The sequence below is a fragment of the Gymnoscopelus microlampas genome (assembly GCF_963454915.1).
Source record: "Gymnoscopelus microlampas genome assembly, chromosome: 14".
Taxonomy (NCBI): domain Eukaryota; kingdom Metazoa; phylum Chordata; class Actinopteri; order Myctophiformes; family Myctophidae; genus Gymnoscopelus; species Gymnoscopelus microlampas.
The window spans coordinates 3,517,676-3,539,405 of NC_139951.1; the positions used below are offsets into that span (position 1 = coordinate 3,517,676).

At 43.0% G+C, this 21,730-nt stretch overlaps 1 protein-coding gene across 2 annotated transcripts in view; it reads left to right on the forward strand.

The window, feature by feature from the left end:
* The window catches only part of dnmbp (dynamin binding protein), a 113,206-nt gene extending 91,735 nt beyond the window's left edge, over positions 1-21,471 (forward strand). The window contains exons 9-21 of one of the 2 annotated variants that reach the window (XM_084077978.1): positions 3,286-3,521; positions 5,492-5,591; positions 6,012-6,159; positions 9,431-9,448; positions 10,759-10,958; positions 12,848-12,978; positions 13,292-13,396; positions 13,888-14,016; positions 15,080-15,412; positions 17,665-17,853; positions 18,775-18,973; positions 19,443-20,179; positions 20,956-21,161. In XM_084077978.1, the coding sequence (XP_083934104.1) occupies positions 3,286-3,521; positions 5,492-5,591; positions 6,012-6,159; positions 9,431-9,448; positions 10,759-10,958; positions 12,848-12,978; positions 13,292-13,396; positions 13,888-14,016; positions 15,080-15,412; positions 17,665-17,853; positions 18,775-18,973; positions 19,443-20,179; positions 20,956-21,144 (2,714 nt within the window). In that variant the 3' untranslated portion in view covers positions 21,145-21,161. Of the gene's footprint in view, positions 1-3,285; positions 3,522-5,491; positions 5,592-6,011; positions 6,160-9,430; positions 9,449-10,758; positions 10,959-12,847; positions 12,979-13,291; positions 13,397-13,887; positions 14,017-15,079; positions 15,413-17,664; positions 17,854-18,774; positions 18,974-19,442; positions 20,180-20,955 lie in introns of both variants that reach the window. The other variant, XM_084077979.1, reaches the window with a different exon arrangement.
* The last annotated feature ends 259 nt before the right edge of the window (positions 21,472-21,730 follow it).

Genomic DNA, 21,730 nt, shown 5'->3' on the forward strand with positions numbered 1-21,730 from the left:
GTGTGTGTGTGAGAATGTAAAGCTCTTTAGATAAAGGCACTATATAAAATGCACCATTTACTAATATCTCTCCAGGCCAAGCGGGGGGATTCCCTCTTGACTGACCATAGATGTCTGCTCTCCCACGCGGGGAGACCCCCGGGTTCAAATCCCCGGGTTGTTTTGACGTCTCTCCGTCTGTCAGTATCGTTAACCCATTCAATACGAGAACGCATCTTTGTGTCATTTTAGATCTGAGCTATAACCATTATCATTATATACTTTTGGCTGTTCAAAAATAGCAGATCTACAAGCTCGTAGCGTGGCACCGAGTGCCACGCTACGAGCTTGTAGATCTGCTATTTTTTGACAAATCTTGAACATTTGTGCAAATCTTTGAATACATAATATTTTTTTAAACAAAGTTTTTAACTCAAATCGAGAGAGACTAGGATGTATTAGCATCTTTCCGCCGGTCATCAAATTATTGGCTTAGGAATGCGACAAACTAAAACATATCCATGAATTCAATGCTTCATGGGGTGTGTTATTGATAGAAAATAAGCCATTGTTTGGGTGAGCTACTCCTTTAAGCACTATAGGATCATGACTATTTGACAGTGCAGACATCATTCAGTTGACCAGACGACAGTTACTGCTCTTTATTCCGCTCAGTTCTTCTTATAATGTGAGGTGGTGCACCGTCTCTACGAGTGGTGTAAAGTAACTACGTACATTTACTCAAGTACTGTACTCAAGTACAATGTTTAGGTACTTTTAGTTTAATGGAGTATTTCCAAATTTCAATACTTTTACTTCTACTCCACTATATCTCAGAGGCAAATATTGTACTTTTACTCCACTATTATTTGAAAACTTTTGTTACTAGTTACTTTGTAGATATAAATATATTACATTATAAAACATGCATTAACCACTTTAGCCCTAATTTTATACACAGGCTATTTGAAAATAGCAGATCTACAAGCTCCCAACGCGTCGCATCGCGACGCGTTGTGAGCTTGTAGATCTGCAGATCTACAAGCTCCCAGCAGATCTACAAGCTCCCAACGCGTCGCATCGCGACGCGTTGTGAGCTTGTAGATCTGCTATTTTCAAAAGTTTTAGCACTTTTACTTACCGATACTTTTGTTCTTTTACTCAAGTAAATTTTGAATCCCGGTCTTTTACTTGTAACATAGTACTTGTCTTCTACATTGCAGTATTGATACTTTGACTTAAGTAAACATTTGAGTACTTTTTTTCACCACTGGTCTCCTGGACCCCTCCTGTCTCTCTCTCTTTGTCTCTCAAGCCTGATTTACACTTCATCATACAACAGTGTTGCACGCGGAAAAATAGCCAATTTACGACGTCGTTACAACGGAGCATAAATTAGGCATCCCTCTCTCTCTCTCTCTCTCTCCTCTCTCTCTCTCTCCTCTCCCCCTGTCTCAGGGGGTCCATACGTCTCTAGTTGCTGTCACAGTCCATTGTGACGAGAGACAAAAGGGCCTCCCGAGTCGACCCTCCACGTTTCAGTCACCATTGATACGAGGCAGCGGCGCGTTAAGAAACACCCGGGCTCTCCCTCCAGTCCCTGGCAGCCCAGATAAGCGGCCCTGCTCCGAGCCACCGTGCACACGCACACACACACACACACACACACACACACACACACACACACACACACACACACACACACACAGATCAAAGGCTGAGGAGTGGATGTTTGGGGGGCGGGGATGTCAGGACTGGTAGTTTGTGGTTTGGATAACCAGCGATGGGATGGGAACTTTCTCTCTCTCTCATGTTTTTTCTCCTTCTGTTTCTCTCTGTTTCCCATGTTCAGTTGAAGTTCTACCGTTTTCTTTTTTCTTAGTTACGTTTTAGCTCAGTTATTTTATTTATATTTATTAATACTAGTGTTGTCAGTGGGTACTACTGTATGTGCTATGATAGCAGTAATGTGGATTATGCGGTCGACACGCACTTGACATTTTATACCTTAATCCTGGGGTCTTCAACCTTTTCAGGCCAAGGACCCCCTAGCTGAGAGAGAGATGGAAGCATTTTTCCCCTCTACACCTATAGCCTCTTTGCGAGGCGTTGCGAGGCGTTGAGAGCTTGTAGATCGGCTATTTTTGGCTAAAGTTCTCCTCAGAAAAGGGGATGCTAGGGTTCAGAGTGGTTAATGTAAAAAAAAATATATTTGGCGGACCCCCTGTAGTAGCTCTTCAACCCCCTGTTGAAGACCCCTGCCTTAATCCCATGTACAACGCACTGACTTTTGTCTTTTTATTGTGTGTTTATTCTAGCACCTTAACTAACGTCCATAAGTATATCATGCACAGTATACATCTGCTGCTCACGCGCCTTTATATCTTATCTCATGTACCATGTGTAAATATGTAGATAACTTAATTATTTTCTTTGTTCTCGTTTGATCTCCTTTCGCCCTTGCCCCCCTCTTCCCTTTTTTTTTCTATGGAAATAACGATACGATGGGAACTATGCACAAAAACAAATTTCACCCACTTTTTTACTCCTGTAAACCTGTGATAAAGCTGATTCTGATTCAGTGCCTGTTCATTCATGTGCCGTGTCATTCGCGTGCGACGCACGGTGTGATTTCTCATGCATTTGTGTCTTTTCCGTTGACACGGCCTCTAATTTTGGCTCATGTCGCTTCTGGGAAGCCGCTGGTTCGACCACACTGGGAACCTCCGGCTCCCATGGGGCAACACCAACGCACACAAAATGTGAAGGCGATTGGTTGGACGGTTCTCTAGATAACGCAAAGGACAGATGCACATACACACACACAGAGATGTCTGGAATGTTCACTCTCCAATACAGTTGTAACAACCTTTTTTTTTTTGCATATTGAAGAATATTTGTACTAAATAAAGATGGGCCAGCGTGGCTCATTTAAACACCATTCTTTCAAAATTTCGTCCCCGGTCTTATCATGTGGAAGTGTCCCTGAGCAAGACACCTGTGCTAGTAGATCTGCTATTTTTGAAAAATCGTGAAAATCTGTCCAAATCTTGTGCACATTTGTAACTCAAATCTGTACTTCTGGGGAACAACATATTTTGAGATGGGGGTCTGCGGCCAAATACATATCATTTTGGGGCAAGCACTGCCTTAACTGCTTCCCGGGCATTGCCCCCCATAGCCACAGGATACTTAGTATGGGTCAAATGCAAAGGTGACGGCGTCATATACCTCGAAAAGGAGTTGGAACCACATTACTATTATTCATCATTGTTATAAATATGTCTTCTCCCTTGTGTTTTCCAGAGCTGACGCTGCTGTCCTCCCAGCCCAAAGCCTTGGAGTCCAGCCCAGAGTCCAGCATGCCTCCCATCACCACCAGCAGCACCGGTGCGTCCGGCAACGCGACGGAGGACCCCGAGCTGCGCATGCAGGAGAAGAGACTGAAGGTCATCGAGGAGCTGCTGCAGACGGAGAAGGACTACATCAAGGACCTGCAAATGTGCGTGAAGGAGATCATCCTGCCTCTGCAGCGCAAACAGGTGAGCGTGAGGGGGGGGGAACACCTCCTTTAACCATTATGAACCCTAGAGTGGTGCACATTTAGGTGAACATAGCAGATCTACAGGGCTCGCAACGCGTCGCGAATGTGACGCGTTTGTGAGTTTTGTAGATCGGCAATTGATCGGCCATGTCCCATTTCACAAGTTTTCAAATGTGTAAAATCTTTGAAAATAGCAGATCTACAAGCTCACAATGCGTCGCATCGCGACGCATTGTGAGCTTGTAGATCGGCTATTTTCAAATGGCCGAAATGTATATAGGGCTGAAGTGGTTAATGTATGTTTTGTAATAAATTTACAAAGTAAGTAGTGACTAAAGTTTTCATATAATTGTAGTGGAGTAAAAGTATAATATTTGCCTCTGAGATGTAGTGGAGTAGAGGTAAAAGTACTGAAAATTTGAAATACTCCAGTAAAGTAAAAGTACCTCAACATTTTACTCAAGTACAGTACTTGAGTAAATGTACTTAGTTACTTTACACCACTGATGGCTGCACATCATCCAATCACTAATAAATAAGTAAAAATAAATAGAATACATAAAACGTACAGGGGTTTTCATCGTAATACAATTGCAATGAGCTATAAAGCCAGCCAAGTCCATCAGTCCAATCTGTACAGCTCAGATCTGTGTTATTTTTGGCCCTTCTAGAATAACGTGTACCTCCTCTCTGATGGCAGGAGGTGGACCCCCTCCTGGAGGTGAAACTCTCTGTGGATAGAGCAGGGGCTTATCTCTGTATTTTAACTTTTTTCGTAAATGAATGCTGTAATTCTATGTCACCCAAAAGTAGCAAAAAATAACCGATCTACAGTACAAGCTCAAAACGCATAAGCTACTAATATAGACTGAAGTAATTAAAGTGGGTCATGTTTGCGTGTTTGGAATTGTAACAGCTGAAATCAATTACATATTATCAGTATTCCGATATTAACCTGCGGGCTGCATTAAGTGAAGGTGGGGGCCGCATGTGCCCCCCCATGGCCGCCAGTTGCCCATGTATGGGATAGGGTGTCGGACGTTATGTATAGAGCACATTTAAAAACAACAGAGTTGACCAAAGTGCTTAGAAAATGTTGAAGAGACACAAATAAGAGTACAAGAAACACAATGAACCAGAGAGAATCATAAATAAATAAAATACGAATAAGCTCATGAAACAGCAGCTCATAAAACTCATGAAATAACAGTAAAACTCAAACTGGATTAAAAGCTTGGGAATAAAAGTGTTTTTAAAGGGATAGTTCACCCCCGAAACTTTTTTCCTATGGATTAGTCACCAGATGGAGACTTGAATTCATGGATATTGTTTTGTTTTTGTCGCATTCCTAAGCTAATAAAGATTCTCCTTTGTGTCTCGAACCACTAAATATCCATGAATTCAAGTCTCCATGGGGTGACTAATCGATAGGGGAAAAAAATGTTTTGGGTTGACCTGTCTCTTTAAGACAACCATGGCTGAGATGATTCAAGTTGGTGCCAATGGTCTTTTGGCAAAGTCTAACACATTTCCCCAGTCTGTTTGTATTAACCACATTAACCCTGGCATCCTTATTTTGGCCATGTAATTACAGGCAAAACATGTTTAATTGTTTTAATCATTATCATTTTAACAGCAGACATGTTGTGAGCTTGTAGATTGGCTTTTTTACGCTATTCGTTGCGTGAAGAAGTATATAATGTTGTTCTGAAGTGGTTAACCACGCTGAGGTTACCAAACCAACTCATTATTGCAAATGTAAAATCTTGACTCATTAAAATAAATATTTTCATGACGCTTTTATCCGCAGTGACAAACCCCAGTGCCCAAATATTTGTTCCTCTATCCAAACAAGTGTTGTATTTGTTTTAATGAAGACTAAAATGAGAATGCCTTGGGTGTTGACACAGTGAGTGAACGCAATAATGTCTTAACACTTGTTTGTTTGTCTGGCTGTCTGTCTTAAAGGTACCGAACGTGGACTATGAAGGTCTCTTCGGAAACCTCAGCTCTGTCATCGACCTGTCCCAACGGCTCTACAGGACACTGCAGGACACGGACTCCATTGGTAACCAGCCCCGTCTTCATCTAAACACAATTTTTGATTATTCTCTGAACGTAAATGGTTAAAATAATGGTTGAAAGAATCCAAAGCAGATTCCACTTTGACCCTAGCGTCTCTCTTTTGGGCATGTCGAATAAAACATAGCTAAACTTTTCATTTAAAAATAGGCTTTAAGGTTTTTTTGTTAAAAGAGTGTTAAATTGCTCTGTATTCTGATAGTAGTCATTGCTATTAGTGTTTGTTCAGTAACAGGGGTTCCGGTAGGAGACGCACAGAGTCTCTTTTGTGTTTCCTACCGGAACCGCTGCCTACCGGTCCGCTGGTCATCAAATTAGTTTTTTGTGGGGGTGAACTATCCCTTTAAGTGGTTTTAACTGTATTTAAAATGGGTCTACATCTCTCCTTTCTTTCTGTCCTCTTCAGGCAAGGTGTTCCTGGACTTCAAGTCGGAGCTGGAGGAGGTGTACAGGATCTACTGTCAGAATCACGACGACGCCATCTCCCTCCTGGAGATCTACGAGAAGGACGACAGCATCCAACGCGTCATCCTGGAGTGTCTGGAGAAACTCAGGTGACTTAACGAGACGTGGCTCTGAACGCCGTAGTGCACGGTAGACTGAATAGGCTCTATGCACAGCAGCCATATTATGAAGACATTCACAGGTTTTACCAATGATACTAATTAAGGCTCTGTTCCATTCTGGTCAAACAGAGTCAGGGTGCTGATGTTGTGCATGTTGGCTCACTGGAAACACTCTGCTACACCAGTGGGTCTACAGTTGGGGTCCAGGGACCCTCATGGGCTTCCAAATGGCCCCTTACTGGTGTGTAACTCTGAGAGTGTACAAATGTACATTGTACACTCTCAGAGTTATGGGGGTCGTGGAAACCACTGTGCTACACTAAATGGAACAGAGCCTTCATTAGTATCATTGGTAACACCTGTGAAGGAAGTGTTAATATGGCTGCTGTGAATAGAGCCTATCGAAAAAGACCTCATCTCTTAACGAGCAGCGAGACACAGGCATGCGTGTGTGACGTGTTTGAAAGCATGATAATAATTAATGAACAGCGTCTTCTAACAAAAAAAGTTTTTACACGGTTTTGTGAGGTTACACATTAACTGGAATGACATGCTTTAAGGACAGTGGTTCTCAAACGTTTTCATGTCAAGGACCCCCAAATTGACACTTATTAGCCCACGGACCCCATTTGAAAAGATATGCCAGGGACCCCCATAAGAGAAGAGTTTTACGGCTCTATAGCAGTGATTCTCAACCATTTTAATTTCAGGGACCCCCGGTTTGACATGCTTTAGGCTAAGGACCCCCATTTAACACATCCACCGCCAAAGGGGAGAATTCTCCCCTTTTCAGTCAATGGTGTTTACCGCCAAAGGGGAGAATTCTCCCCTTTTAATTTTTTTATTTATTTTGTTTTTGAATTCCTAAAATGTTTCTCTAATTTTTGAGTATAACATTTGTGTCGTATATAATTAGGAGATATAAAATGTTTTATTTTTTCAAATCCATTCACTTCAATGTTAAAAAATAAACAGACAAATAATTCACATTTTTTCCTATAAAAAAATGATTAAAAACCCTGGCAGTGGGTGAATAAATTATGAATAAACTCCGGCAGTCAATGTGGCATTTCTATCTGTGGGACCCCAATTTATAATCAATATTAATTTAACTCAGAGTGTACCTAACAGGTCCATTTGGTTCAATTTGTACACTCTCAGAGTTACAGACCCATAAGGGTCCAGTTGGTTCCTAACTATCCATCATTTAGCTGGGGACCCCCTGGAACTCCCTCAAGGACCCCTGGGGGTCCCCGGACTCCACTTTGAGAACCAATGCTTTAGGATTTACAGTTTTTGTTTTAGGACACATGGTTGAAACTTGTTCACTTGTGATGCATGCTTCTGATCTTTTTTTTTTTAAAGTGTGGGGTAAACTTTGGACTCGTGTTTAAGTGATAAGCTGGCCGTTGTGGAGTGGTTTTCGGTTGAATGGCAGGGCGCCATGGAGGCAGACAAGCCCTTTACGGAAAGCTCTGAATAAAGGAACACACCTGTCTACTGTTGAAGTGACCTTAACTTTGGTTAACAGAGCCAATAGTGCTGGCTAACAGATTCAGTAGCTCTGGTCAATTGAGTTAGATAAACGGCATATGAACATTCTAACAGTAGCGACCTCATATAGTATGTCTCTTTTCCCTTCAAAGCACACACACACACACACACACACACACACACACACACACACACACACACACACACACACACACACACACACACACACACACACACACAGTGACACTTGGTCATGGTTGCCTGTCATCTGGTGTTGATGTAACGTGCGGCAGTCAAAGAATGCGCTCTACCTGGTCAAACCGGTTTGGTTTCACTGTCTCTCAGTCTCAACTGAGAGTGACTTTAGGCATGTTGAGCCTCAAGGACAGCGTATTGTCACCTAGTTGAATGTAAAGTACAGTCCTCCAGCATTTTGTTTGAAGATAAACATGAGGCTTTGATAAACAGGACGGAGTAACAAACAAGTTCTGGTTCTATAAGAACACAACTGCAGACAAAAGACACCTTAGCACCGACTTAGCTAACAGAACACACCTTGTCGCTGTGGAGTTGATTACAGTCGTCGAATTTCCCCTTAATCCTTTGAACTTGTTTACATGTCTTTGTCTTGTAAATGTATACATGAGATGTGTGTTGTTCAAGCCCTGCTTTGCAAGACAAAGACATTCCAGATATTGCCCAAAGTGCGACTAGCGCTGATAATTTCCTCAACATTCTCACAAAATGAAACGACAGTGGTCCCCGTTACCACAGAGTTTTTATTAACTCTACGGAGGTCTGACCACATTCTTTTGGCTTTAGTTGATGTCCCACCTGAGGGTTTGTTTGTGTATGGGCAATATACAGTATCTTTAACAAATACACAAAGCAACCCCAGACCACAATTTTCCTTTGAACCACTTTCAGCCTGGCGGCCCTATTTTGGGCCATGTCATTATAGGTGAAAGTTTTTCAAAATGTCCAGACAAATAGCAAAAATGGCAAGAATAGCAGCTCTACAAGCTCACAATGCATGCATCGCATTGTGAGGAGTTGTAAGCTTGTAGATCTCCTATTTTTCGCTATTTGCTGTACAATGAAGTATGTAGTATACTGCATTGGTTCTCACCCCCAGGGGTCCTTGAGGGAGTTCCAGGGGGTCCCCAGCTAAATGATGGATAGTTAGGAACCAAATGGACCCTTATGGGTGTGTGACTTTGAGAGTGTACAAATGGAACCAAATGAACCCTAACGGGTCCATTTGGTTCCATTTGTACACTCTCAGAGTTAAATTAACATTGATTTTACAATATAAATTAGGGTCCCAGAGATAGAAATACCAGTAAATGGGGGGTCCGTAGCCCTAATGCATGTCAAACTGGGGGTCTTTGTAATTAAAATGGTTGAGAATCACTACTAGAGCTGTACAAATCTTCTCTTATGGGGGTCCCTGGCATGTCTTTTCAAATGGGGGTCCGCGGGCTAATAAGTGTCAATTTGGGGGTCCTTGACATGAAAATGTTTGAGAACCACTGCTATACTGTATAGGACTTAAGTGGTTAAAGCAAGTGAGGACAGATTTCTGGTACAAGTTTAAAGTACTGGTTATTTTTTTAATGTCCCGAGTCAAAAGGTGAAGTTTGCTGTTGGCGTTTTGAAGTACAGAACGTTCTTTGTGATGATGAACGGTGAACAAGTCAGGTCACAGGCTTAAGTTATAACGTCTGTTGTTTTTTCTTTATCCTCTGTTTCCTTCCTTACACAGGGCTGTGTACCGAGAGTGGTAAGTTTCCTTAAGGACCGACGCCGTGGGCTTTCCTGCTTGAAAGTCACGCGACCGCATGCTATGGCTCACTAACCCTGCCTAAATGATGTGTGTGCAACGCATGTGTGTTTAAGCTAACATCTATGTGAGTGAGTGACTTGTCTCGGACGCCAGTCTCTGCTGTAATAAATGTGTGGGGTGTTTGTTTGTGTCTGCATGTGTGCATGTGTGATGTTATGTGACCTGATTATCAACCAAACTCCCTTCAATCCAGGTCCTTCATTTACCGTGGATGGAGAAAAAAGGTTGTTCCTAATGCCATCTAGTGGAGCTATGCAGCAACAGCAACACACGTCACATGTGTAAACTTTAACACTACAGTAAACTTGAATACTTGTTTTCAGTGGTGGAAAAAGTACTCAAATGTGTTACTTAAGTAAAAGTATCAATACTGCAATGTAGAAGTACTCTGTTACAAGTAAGAGTCCCAAATTCCAAATTTACTTGAGTAAAAGTACAAACGTATTGGTATCAAAATGTACTTAAAGTACCAAAAAAAAAGTACTAAAATGTTTGAAAATAGCCGATCTACAAGCTCACAACGCGCCGCGATGCGACGCGTTGTGAGCTTGTAGATCGGCTATTTTCAACTAGCCTAGGTATAAAATAGGGCTAAAGTAGTTAATATACGTTTTATAATGTAATCATTTATATCTGCATAGTAACTAGTAACTAAAGTTTTCAAATAATTGTAATTGTAATGAGTAAAAGTACAATATTTGCCTCTGAGATGTAGTGGAGTAGAAGTAAAAGTATTGAAAATTGGCAATACTCCACTAAAGTAAAAATACCTCAAAATTGTACTTAAGTACAGTACTTAGTTACTTTACACCACTGACTACACTAAACTTTAACATTTGTTTTCTAGTAACGTTTAATACTTAAAAGTTTACTGTAAACACATTAGTATAGTTATTTATATCTGAACAGCCCTTATCAGCTAACAATGATATAATTTAAGCTGAAATCAAATTCCAATTGTCCATTTTCAATCAGATCAATCGTAGGTGTCATTTTATTAGAGCTGCTCTGCCCTCCAGATTGCATTAGAACTAAGCAGATCAGTACTATTTTCCAATGTTTTGTTTTCTTTGGTGAAATGAATCGATATTGAGCACCTGCATGGCCCATTTCTCTCTCAATCTGTTTGTCATGCCCTCTCTCTCACGCTCTCTGTTCCTTTCCCTAAACTTAACACCTGCTTCTCTCTCTCTCTCTCTCTCTCTCTCTCTCTCTCTCTCTCTCTGTCCCTCTCTCTCTCCCTCCAGGGGGAAGACCAACTACATCAACCTGGGTTCGTTCCTGATCAAGCCCGTGCAGCGGGTGATGCGGTATCCTCTGCTGATGATGGAGCTCCTGGGAGCCACGCCGGAGAGCCACCACGACCGGCTCCAGCTCACCCTGGCCCTGCAGGCCGTCAAGGAGATCAACGTCAACATCAACGAGTTCAAGCGCAGGAAGGACCTGGGTACGTACGCCTCACTGCGAAAACATAACCACTTTACAACCTGGCTGTCCATAGTTTTTTGGGCACATTTTCAAATTTCTCTCTTAGACGGCACATATTGACTCACTTACGTCGCACCGCCGATCCGACCGATGTCGTTGCTGTTAGGCAGAAATGTCTTATCTCCATATTCTAACGCGTGTTTTTTTCGTAAATTAACACCCTATTTGATCATACTACAGCGTCACACAAAAGCATCAAAAGTAGCAGATCTTCGAGCTTGTAGATCTGCGACATTTGATATTTTTGAAATTGAATCCTGAAAAGTAACGGTTTTGGACACATGTGAGAGACGATATGGAGATTTCTGTATCTGTCATTCCTTGTCCCTTTTATGCCCATATATGGAGAGCCCCGATGTCCTCAGTATATGCCCAAATACGAGCATGTGACAGAGTTATGTCTGAGTCATAGTGACGGGGTTATGTCTGAGTCATAGGTCCCTCCCATTATTAGCCAATTGTAGTACTAAAAAAAGTTTTGTTTTATCAACACCTGAGTTTAACGTTGCCACTGACTTCAGAGCATGTGTGTCATCGTTAAGGTCATGACACACCGGCGATTATGCGAATATACGCGAAATTCGGACTTGTTCCGAATAAATAAAAGACGCTTTTTCGCTTTTCCGCTCCGTGGAAGCTTGCATTGACTTTATAAAGTATTAACGTATTATTCGCATGAAAAAATCGCCCCCCCGGTGTGTAGTGTTATATCCGCTCAGGCGTGCAACCAGATCAGTAGTATTAACCTGCATAATGTTGCCTCATCTTGCAGAGCTTGTAAACTGTCCTCGTTCTGTAATGCAATCAAAGACCACACATCCCACGCTGTTGTCCCTTTCCCCCACAAAAAGTCAAACAAATGACAAACTAAAAGATGGACCGTGTGCAGGCCCAGATCCCAAAGTCCAACCGAAGTTTAACCCATTAAGACCGGGAACTTATCTGTGTAACCACTTTAACCATTATCGTTATACTTAGGCTATTCAAGGATAGCAGATATACAAGCGCATTGCGCGGCACTGAGTGGCCACCTTACGAGCTTGTAGATCTGCTATTTTAGATTTGTTTTTTTAAATGGGTGCAAATCTTTGAATATATATATATATATATTTTTAAAGGGAAAATGTTTTACTCAAATCTTTGCTCCTGCATGGGGGGGAGGGGAGGGGAGGGGGGGTCCCTGGAACAACATATTTTGAGGTGGGGGTCTGCGGCCAAATACATATAATTTTGGGGGTCCTTTACATGAAAACGTTTTGTTCCAGGGACCCCCAGAAGCAAAGATTTGAGTTAAAAATGTAGTTTTTGCATGTGTGGTTGTGGAGTTTGTGAAACAAAACTACAAAGGTTTTACTGTATGAATGGCTGAAAAAATGTCTCGATATAATAATGTGCCATTCGATAAATACATATTTTAGGACATCCCTAATATAAACACCAAAACATAAACACAAGCAGGTATAACGCATTTTGAGTGCAGTTTTAATGTAGAGTTTCACCTTTTCAACCATGCATGTACAAAATCTGTCCATAATTACGACTAGGATGTGTGCAGGATACAGTATGTGTGAAATATACAGAATGAACACAGAATGTGTACACACAGTGAAGTGTTACACAGTGTGTTGTGTGTGCACGTGCTACCTTCATGTACTGTAGGTGTATATGTGTAGTGTGTGCATGTGCTAAGGTTGGTGTCTGGTTGTTAATGGGTTTCTGTTCATCACATGAATTCAAAGCGCTCTCTGCTCGCCTATAAGGAGTTTTAATACTCTCTGCAAGCTGGTTCAGTGTGTCACGGTCTGTCATCGGCTCCCCTGACTCACGATCTCCCTCTACTGTCCGCAGTGGTGAAGTACAGGAAAGGGGACGAGGACACGCTGATAGAGAAGATCTCCAAGCTGAGCATGCACTCCATCATCAAGAAGTCCAACCGAGTCAGCAGCCACCTCAAACACCTGACCGGAATCTCTCCTCAGGTACAGTACAAACGTTTGGCTTCTTGCAGTTTTTATGCAGTGTATAGACTTGAACCCATTAAAACCGGGAAAGCATCTAGTCATTTTTTCATCCCTGGAACAACATATTTTGAGATGGGGGGGGGTTGGCGACTAGATACATAACATTTTGGGGGTCCATGACATGAAAAAGTTTGATAACCACGAATACACGTTTTTTCAGAAAACTGTTTAGAAGACATTTTTTGAATCGGCCTAAGGCCTTAAACTGAATGTATGTATGAAGTGTCTGATTGTTTTCTCTTGTTGTATATATATATTTTTTAATCCTCAGATCAAAGACGAGGCGTTTGATGAAACTGAGAAGAGGTTCAGGCTGCAAGAGAGATTGATCAAGTCTTTCATCAGGGACATTTCTATGTACCTGCAACACATCAGGGTACGTGAAAACCATTTGATTGAAACCTTTATTTATTCTCGAAAAGAGCATTGAGGTTTGCCCTCATTTGCAATGCTGTCGAGATTACATACACAAAAAAATCAACAATTAAGGCGCATACAGATATAAAACACAGAAACCGCAAAAATAAAACCATAACAGAACATTTAAAAGCACATGGTGGTTACATGGTGAGGTAGCAGGTGAGCAGGTGATTAAATTGTCCATAATTGTCCATTGTTCATAACTGGAGATTGATTCATAAATGTCTTGTCCAGACATTGGCAAAGATATCAGAGATGACATATACCTAGAATAGTACTGGTTGTTGCCATCACAATACCGTATTTGGGATTGCTTTTAAGTATAGTATGATGTGTATACACACACGCACACACACACACACACACACACACACACACACACACACACACACACACACACACACTATCACACTGTATTTATTATCATTGTGATGTGTGTTTGTGTAGGAGTCTGCGTCAGTGAAGGTGCTGGCTGCCATCAGTTTCTGTGACATCTACTCGGAGAGAAGCCCCTTCGACCCGGAGCGCTTCCAGAGAGCGCACCGCTCCATCAGTGACAAGCAGTTCACACAATTTGTACGACTTTCTTTCTTTCGTTCTGCTTATAACTACTGCTTCGGTTTAAGCAGGTTCTGTTGTGTGCTTGTTGGTGTACATTTTGTATGTATGTACTAGTGATGCGCGGGCCGACCCGTAGCCCGCAGGTCCCGCGGTTTGAACAGCGGGGCAGGCGGACGGGTTATAGATTACGACGCAATTATAGCGGGGCGGGCGGAGCGGGTCAAACCACGGAAGAAAAAAGAAAACGACACACCACAACACACCTTCTCTTTCTCTTTCGCACGCGCACTCTCTCTCTCTCTCCCTCCCTCTGTCCCCCTCTCTCTCTTTCTCTCTCTCTCTCTCTCTGGAAAGCAATTGAATGGACTTCCTTGTGTGTTGAGAAGCCGGGCTTCTTTTTTGTTTGGCGGTTTGCGGGACGGGCTGGGTCGTTGATTTATATTCATTTTTGCGGGGCGGGTTAGGGCGGGATGGGCGGGTTAAAAAAAATCTGATCCGCGCATCACTAGTATGTACAGTATGCCATAAATTATACTGAATATAATACATTCCTAGTTCAAATAACTCCTCCACTGCCCTGTAGTGTTCGACTTTCAACATACATAGTTAGTTTTAACCCATGAAGACCCAAGGCAAGACTCTTGATCAAGACTCTTAACCCCTAATTGCTCACAGGCCCTCATTGGAAACAAGACCGCAAGGACTTTCATGAACGGACCTGTTAAAGCAATTATATAGTAGGCCGATTCTATAAATGCCTTGTAAATCACTAGTTCTCACAACAATGTTCAAAAATAGCAGCTGTACAAGCTTGCAGCATGGCACGAAGTGACACTCTGTGAGCTTGTATATCTGCTATTTTAAAATCTAAAATGACATGGATCCCCATCTTTTGCCGGGGGCCCAAAACAATATTACAACTTTTCCAAACTTTTTCAAAAATAGCAGATCTACAAGCTCATAGCGCGTCACTTTGTGCCACGCTATGAGCTTGTAGATCTGTTATTTTTGAATAGCCCCCCCTAAAAAAAAGCACCTCCCTTAACTCCCTCCTCTCCCCTCCTCTCCCTTTGAGCAGAAGGAGCGCACGGAGACGCTGGTCGTCGGCCCGCTCACGCAGCTGCTGCTCATGTTCGCCGGGCCGCACAAGCTCGTCCAGAAGCGCTTCGACAAGCTGCTCGACTACGACAGCTGCAAGGAGCGCGCCGAGCGGCTCAAGGACCGCCGCGTGCAGGACGAGCTGCAGGCCGCGCGGAACAACTACGAGGCCCTGAACGCCCAGCTGCTCGACGAGCTGCCCAAGTTCCACACGGCGGCCGAGGAGCTGTTCACCGGCTGCGTGCGGGCCTTCGCCCAGGCCCAGAAGGACTTCATGAAGCGGACACTAGGGGAGCTGCAGCCCCTGCTGCAGGTAACCGTACTGTACTGTACCGTGTGTGTGTGTGTGTGTGTGTGTGTGTGTTTGTTTGTGTTTGTATTACTATACTTGTGAGCAGTGGTGTAAAACGTTTTGTTTTTTTACTTGAGTAAAAGTATCGATACTCAATGTAGAAACACTCTGTTACAAGTAAAAGTCCGGAATTAAAAATGTACTTGAGTAAAAGTACAAAAGTATTTAATGTACTTATTTACTTTACATCGCTGCTTGTGAGGACCAAATGTCCCCACAATTATAGTAGATTTGAGAAATGGACGTAGAGAAATATGAGAGAAATATGTTGTTTCGTGGTTAGAAAGGGTTTAGAATTAGGAAAAGGTGCAGGTTAGGGTTATTTCTTTATAAGTTTATTTGGGAGTTGCAGCACATATTAATGAACACCGCACATACAATGCACTATAAATATGCCGGATTTAGCATGAATGCTGATTTCCGGCTGTAGTCCCCATACAGAAAACAAGCAACATTACAAAAAGAGCACATATAGACCAATTATGTGTTTACCAACATTGAGATGCACAGGTGATTGTTTCATGCAATCAATTCTCAACCTGTTGTTTCGGGGTGCGCTGGTTTTAGCACACCCAAACCCCCTCTTGTGTGTTGGCTAGTGCTGCGCGCCCTAGCGAGACCTGACAGAATGGGTTTGGCGCTTGCGCAGTATGACGCTTGCAACCAGCGTGACGTCGTCTGTTAAGGGGTCTATAAACATTACCAAAAGGGTACAAACAGAAGAGAAAAAAGGAACAGTTAAAAAAAGGCCTAGTTTTGACCTAAACGGAGGTAGGCGTTCTCTTTATCTGGGAGATGAGCGCCGACATGGAGCAGACATTTAGAGGTTAGGTTTAGGGGTTGGAATTAGAGTTAAAAATATATTTAAAAAATGTTGATGTCCTCACAAGTATAGCAATTACAAACCTCTGTGTGTGAGTGTACGTGCACGCATGTGCGTACACTCACACACTTTCAAGAGAAGTGGTTGTTCTATGTTTAAAGAAAAATAGGAAAATATTCATGTTAGGAGTAGATATATTTAGAGGTTGGGGTTGGAACAAGATACTACTTGTATACCGTATACAGTTATAGGACCCTGATACTTAGGGACTTGTCTTAGACAGGCACAGTGACGTATCATAAATAGCAGCGTTTCCTTATGCAGTCAATTTCTGATACACAACAGATCAAAACCCAAATGTGCAAAGTGACCAGATATACAAAGCTGCAGGATCAATGAAATGTGTCTTAATCACGTTAAGCATTACTTGATTAACACTGAGCTAGATTTCTGCTTAATCTTTGCATTTTTTGTAGGATTACTCATTTATTTCAGGTTTTTAAAAGTACATGAAACATAAAATATAAAACATTTGTATACGTACAAGTAAATGTACAGTATAAAAATGTTAATGGCTAAACTAAAAGTAAACTAAAGTAAACCTGAGAATAGTCAGACTGTGTAATGTCTTTAGCTGACACTTGATTCCCAGTAACCAGTAAATATGTGTGGATGTAAATGCAGTCATTGTATTCCTAATGCAGCTGCTGTGCCTCAGTCTGCTGCAGTGTCATATGAGTCAGGGGTTCCCAAACCTTTCCAAGCCAGGGAGTCAGGGACCCTCGAAAATACCCACAGCCTGTGGCTACGGCCCACCATAGCAAAATGGCTTTTAAAAGATACATAAAATAGTGAAAATAGATCTTACAAGCTCACATGGGTCGTGAGCAGTATAATCTGAGGACCTTCTCTCTCCAGTGTTAGTTTTGTGTAGTTCTTTTTTTTATGTAGTCATAGTTTTAGTCATCATAGCTTCGTTTTTAATTAGTTCATCAGTGGTGGAAAAAGTTCTCAAATGTAAAAGTATCAATACTGCAATGTTACAAGTAAAAGTCTGGAATGTACTTAAAGTACCAAAAGTAAAAGTACTAAAATGTTTGAAAATAGCAGATCTACAAGCTCACAACGTGTCGCGATGCGTTCTGAGCTTGTAGATCTGCTATTTTAGCATATAATAGCCTAGGTATAAAATAGGGCTAAAGTGGTTAATGTATGTTTTATAACGTAATAATTTATATCTGCAAAGTAACTAGTAAATAAAGTTTTCAAATAATTAGCAAAATTATTAGTACTTAGTTACTTGACACCACTGTTTTTCATTTAGTTTTTGTGTGACATAGTTTCAGTGGATGAAATGAACAAATGTCTCTCTCTCTCCCCCTCTCTCCAGTTCTCTGCAGCCGGCACGGAAGGCAACCTGGTGTCTCTGTTCCAGGAGGAGTACGGCCGAGTCCTGCAGCTGCTGCAGAGCTTCAGCTTCTGTCCGGAGAACCTGCCTGTCGCCACGGCGACCGCGCGCAAACCCTTCGAGAAGAAGACCCTGGAGAAACAGACCTCCAAGAAGAGCCTGCAAGGACCTGTGAGTGTGGACCCCCTGTCACCTGTCTCAGCCTATCGGAATCAAATGTCTTGTCACGTCACAGTGGTGTTAAAGTAACTAAGTACATTTACTCAAGTACTGTACTTGAGTACAATTTTGAGGTGTTTTTACTTTACTGGAGTATTTCCAATTTGCAGTACTTTCACTTCTACTCCACTACATCTCAGAGGCAAATACAGGACTTTTACTCCACTACAATTATTTGACAACTTTAGTTACTATAGTTGCTTTTCAGATATAAATGATGATATTATGAAACATACAATAACCACTTTAGCCCTATTTTATACTTAGGCTATTTGAAAATAGCCGATCTACAAGCTCACAACGTGTCGCATCGTTAGTACTTTTACTTTTGGTACTTAAAGTATATTTTGATGCCAATACTTTTGTACTTTTACTCAAGTAACATTTTGCGCACAGGCCTTTTACTTGTAACAGTACACTAAACTACATTGCAGTATTGATGCTTTTTGGGGTTTTTATTTTTGTTACAAAGGTTAAAGTACTTAGTAAGTAGTAAGTAGTTTGTTCGGTCACAGGGGTCTCTCCAACTCTTTAGTAAACAGAATATAGTACATTTTCAGGTATGTGACAACATTTAAGCCAATCAGGAGAGAGCACTGAAAATGCATGTTCTGTTTAATAAAGAGCTGGAGAGACATGGAGACTCCTTTTACTGAACAAACACTCTATAGAAATGAGTACTATCAGAATATAGAGCTATTTAACACTTATTTTAACCAAAGTAAATCACTTACCCTACCCTTTTAAGTAAAACATGCAAGTACTTTTTCCACCACTGGTCACTCAACATCACAGGTTTACAGGTGTTAAGTAAAAAATGTCTCCCATCGCCTCAGCCCGACCTCACTCGTGCGTTTTTGGCCTGCCTTTCAGCCCAACTGCATCCTGCAGACGGACCAGCAGCGTGCGGGGCTCCTGGCGCGCTTCAGCCCAGACAAGCTGTTCCAGGCGGAGAGGAACTTCAACGCGGCTCAGGACCTGGACGTGTCGGTGCTGGAGGGGGACATCGTGGGCGTCATCAAGCAGCAGGACCCCATGGGGAGCCACAACCGCTGGCTGATCGATAACGGAGGTAGCTAGGCGTTCTTCTTTATCTGGGAGACGAGCGGCCGACATGGAGCAGACAAACGTTTTTTATTTATATACTTTTTTAAGACATTGTTTAAGGTTTTTTTGCCTTATTGATAGTAGAGTAGTAGAGAGAGAGAGAGAGACAGCGAGTGACACACAGCAAAGGTCGTCAGGCTCGGGACTCGAACCTGCAACTCGCTGTTGGGCTCTTGTTGGACTCGCTGTTTATGTCACGCTCTCAAGAGTTACATTATTGTTAAACATCTGCCTTACTTAATTTACAAGAAGTTACACAATTAGAGACTGTAGAAGAAATAAACAATTGTTATTTTTGACAATCTTTATCCAACGACAACAAAATATTGTATTGTCTTCGTCCGTGGCTCAAATGCTGCATAAATAACGGAACTCGATATGAAAAAGGTCGAGAACCACTGATCTAACGGTCTCCTTGTCGTCCTCTCTCGCAGTGACCAAGGGCTTCGTCTACAGCTCCTTCCTCAAGCCCTACAACCCTCGCCGCAGCCACTCGGACGTGTCCATCGAGAGCCAGTCGTCCAACGAGTCGGGCTACGGCGGCTCCTCGCCCGTGTTCTCGCGCCAGAACAGCAACAGCACGCTGACCTTCAACCAGGAGACGGCCACCGTCAGCTTCTCTGCCGCCGCTCAGCCGCAGCCCGAGAGCCACTCGTCGCCTCGCCCCTCCCACAGGAGCAGCCACCACCGGGACGCCCCCGCCCCGGCCCCCTCCTCCTCCACCAATCACAGCTCGTCGGTGAACTCCTCCTCCCCTCGGAATCCAACGAGTCACCGGGAGTTTTCGGAGCACGCCGCGCATCATCACCACCGCGTCGCCTCGTCCAATCACAGAGACACGACGACGACGACGGACGGCAGGCCCTGGCGCGAGGCCGGCGGACACAGGGACCCTCCTCCTCCGCACGACGCGAGTCGAGCGAGCCGAGCCGCCGGCGGAGGCCACAGGGAGATGTCGGACGCGTCGGAGACGGACTCTTGTTCGTCGCTGAGAGACGTCGACGGCTCGCGGAGGCATAGCGTCCAGGCGGACAAGGGCTTCGGTTCGCTGCGCCGGCGGAACGGAGGCGGCGGCGGCGGCGGTGGTCACAGGAAGTCTCATTACCCTCCCGACGAATACGCGGAGCCGGAGCCAGAAGCGGAGCAAGACAGTGAGATAGATGGACACCAGGTGAGATTGTTTTGTCCACTGCCGTTGGCTTCATGTTGTCTAAAAACATTGTGTTTGTGGAATATTTTTAGCCTGTTGAACCCTAGCGTCCCTTTTCTGGGCATGACATAATAGCCAAATATTTGTGTTGCAACACGAGCTTGTAGTTTTAGGTGAAGAGATTTGGTGTAGAGGGGGGGAAAAGTACAGGGCCTACTATATATAGGGTTTAAGTGGTTTAACCCTTTAAGACCGAGAACGCATCTGTGTGTAGTTTTTTTTATCGAGTGCTGCGTGAAAAATCGTGAAAAATATGTGCAAATCTCTGAATATACTGTATATATTTATTTAAGCAAACATTTTTAACTCTGTTACAACTTCTGGGGGTCCCTGGAACAAAATATTTTTAGATTGGGGGGGTCCACGGACAAATACATATCATTTTTGAGAACCACTGATATTATAGCAACATACGTTTTTTTTCCAAACTGTTAGGATTTAGAAGACATGTAGAACGCCCAGAGGCAAAGATTTGCTTTAAAAATATATATATATTCAAAGATTTGCAAAAAAAAATCCACGCATTTTATATAGTATTTCGGTGCCGCACTATGAGCTTGTATTTCTGCTATTTTCTTTTTTGGTATATCTGCTATTTTTTAATCTAAAAATGACAGAGATGCGTTCAAGATCTTAAAGGGTTAATAAAGTTCAAACCTCTGACATCCGATAACAAGAAGCGGTCTGAATATTAAACCCCCTGCGACTTGGTTGACGTCTTTCTCTTTCACACACAGATCTACTACGCTCTCTACTCCTTCACCGCCCGCTGCGCCAACGAGCTGAGCATCTCGGCCAACCAGCGCGTGCGCATCCTGGAGTTCAAGGACATGAACGGCAACGGCGAGTGGTGGCTGGGCGAGGGGGCGGAGGGCCAGCGCGGCTACGTCCCCTCCAACTACATCCGCAAGTCCGAGTACACATGAGCCCAATGGCCCGACGACGAACGCAAAGGGGGAGGAAAGCATCACCACTGCCTTCAGTCGGACAGACGGACGGACGGGTGGACGGACAGACGGGCAGACGGAGAGTCCCTGTCCTTTTATGAGAACTGTAGGAACGGACATTACTACAGACTTAACATGGGAGTCTCCGGACCGAAAAAAACAGAACTAGCAAAGAAAGCAGCCGGAACGGACACCTTGGTGACTCATTTTGGACACCTGGTGACTCATTTTGGACACCTTGGTGACTCATTTTGGACACCTGGTGACTCATTTTGGACACCTGGTGACTCATTTTGGACACCTGGTGACTCATTTTGGATCTGTTGTGGGATTTTGGAACTTACTGGCTTGCTTACTCTGGAAGCTGGTGTTATATGCCTATATTTATAGACCCTTTTTTTTTATTTTATTTTTTACTTGCTGGGACCTTATATTCTGTTTTCCTTTAAATATACTGTATCATTGTAGCATACCTGTGCCCTATAGGTATTCATTCCCCATAGACTCTTGTCTGGATGAGTGCATCGAGAAAACAGTATTGGGAAGATCGCACGTGGAGGTTTGC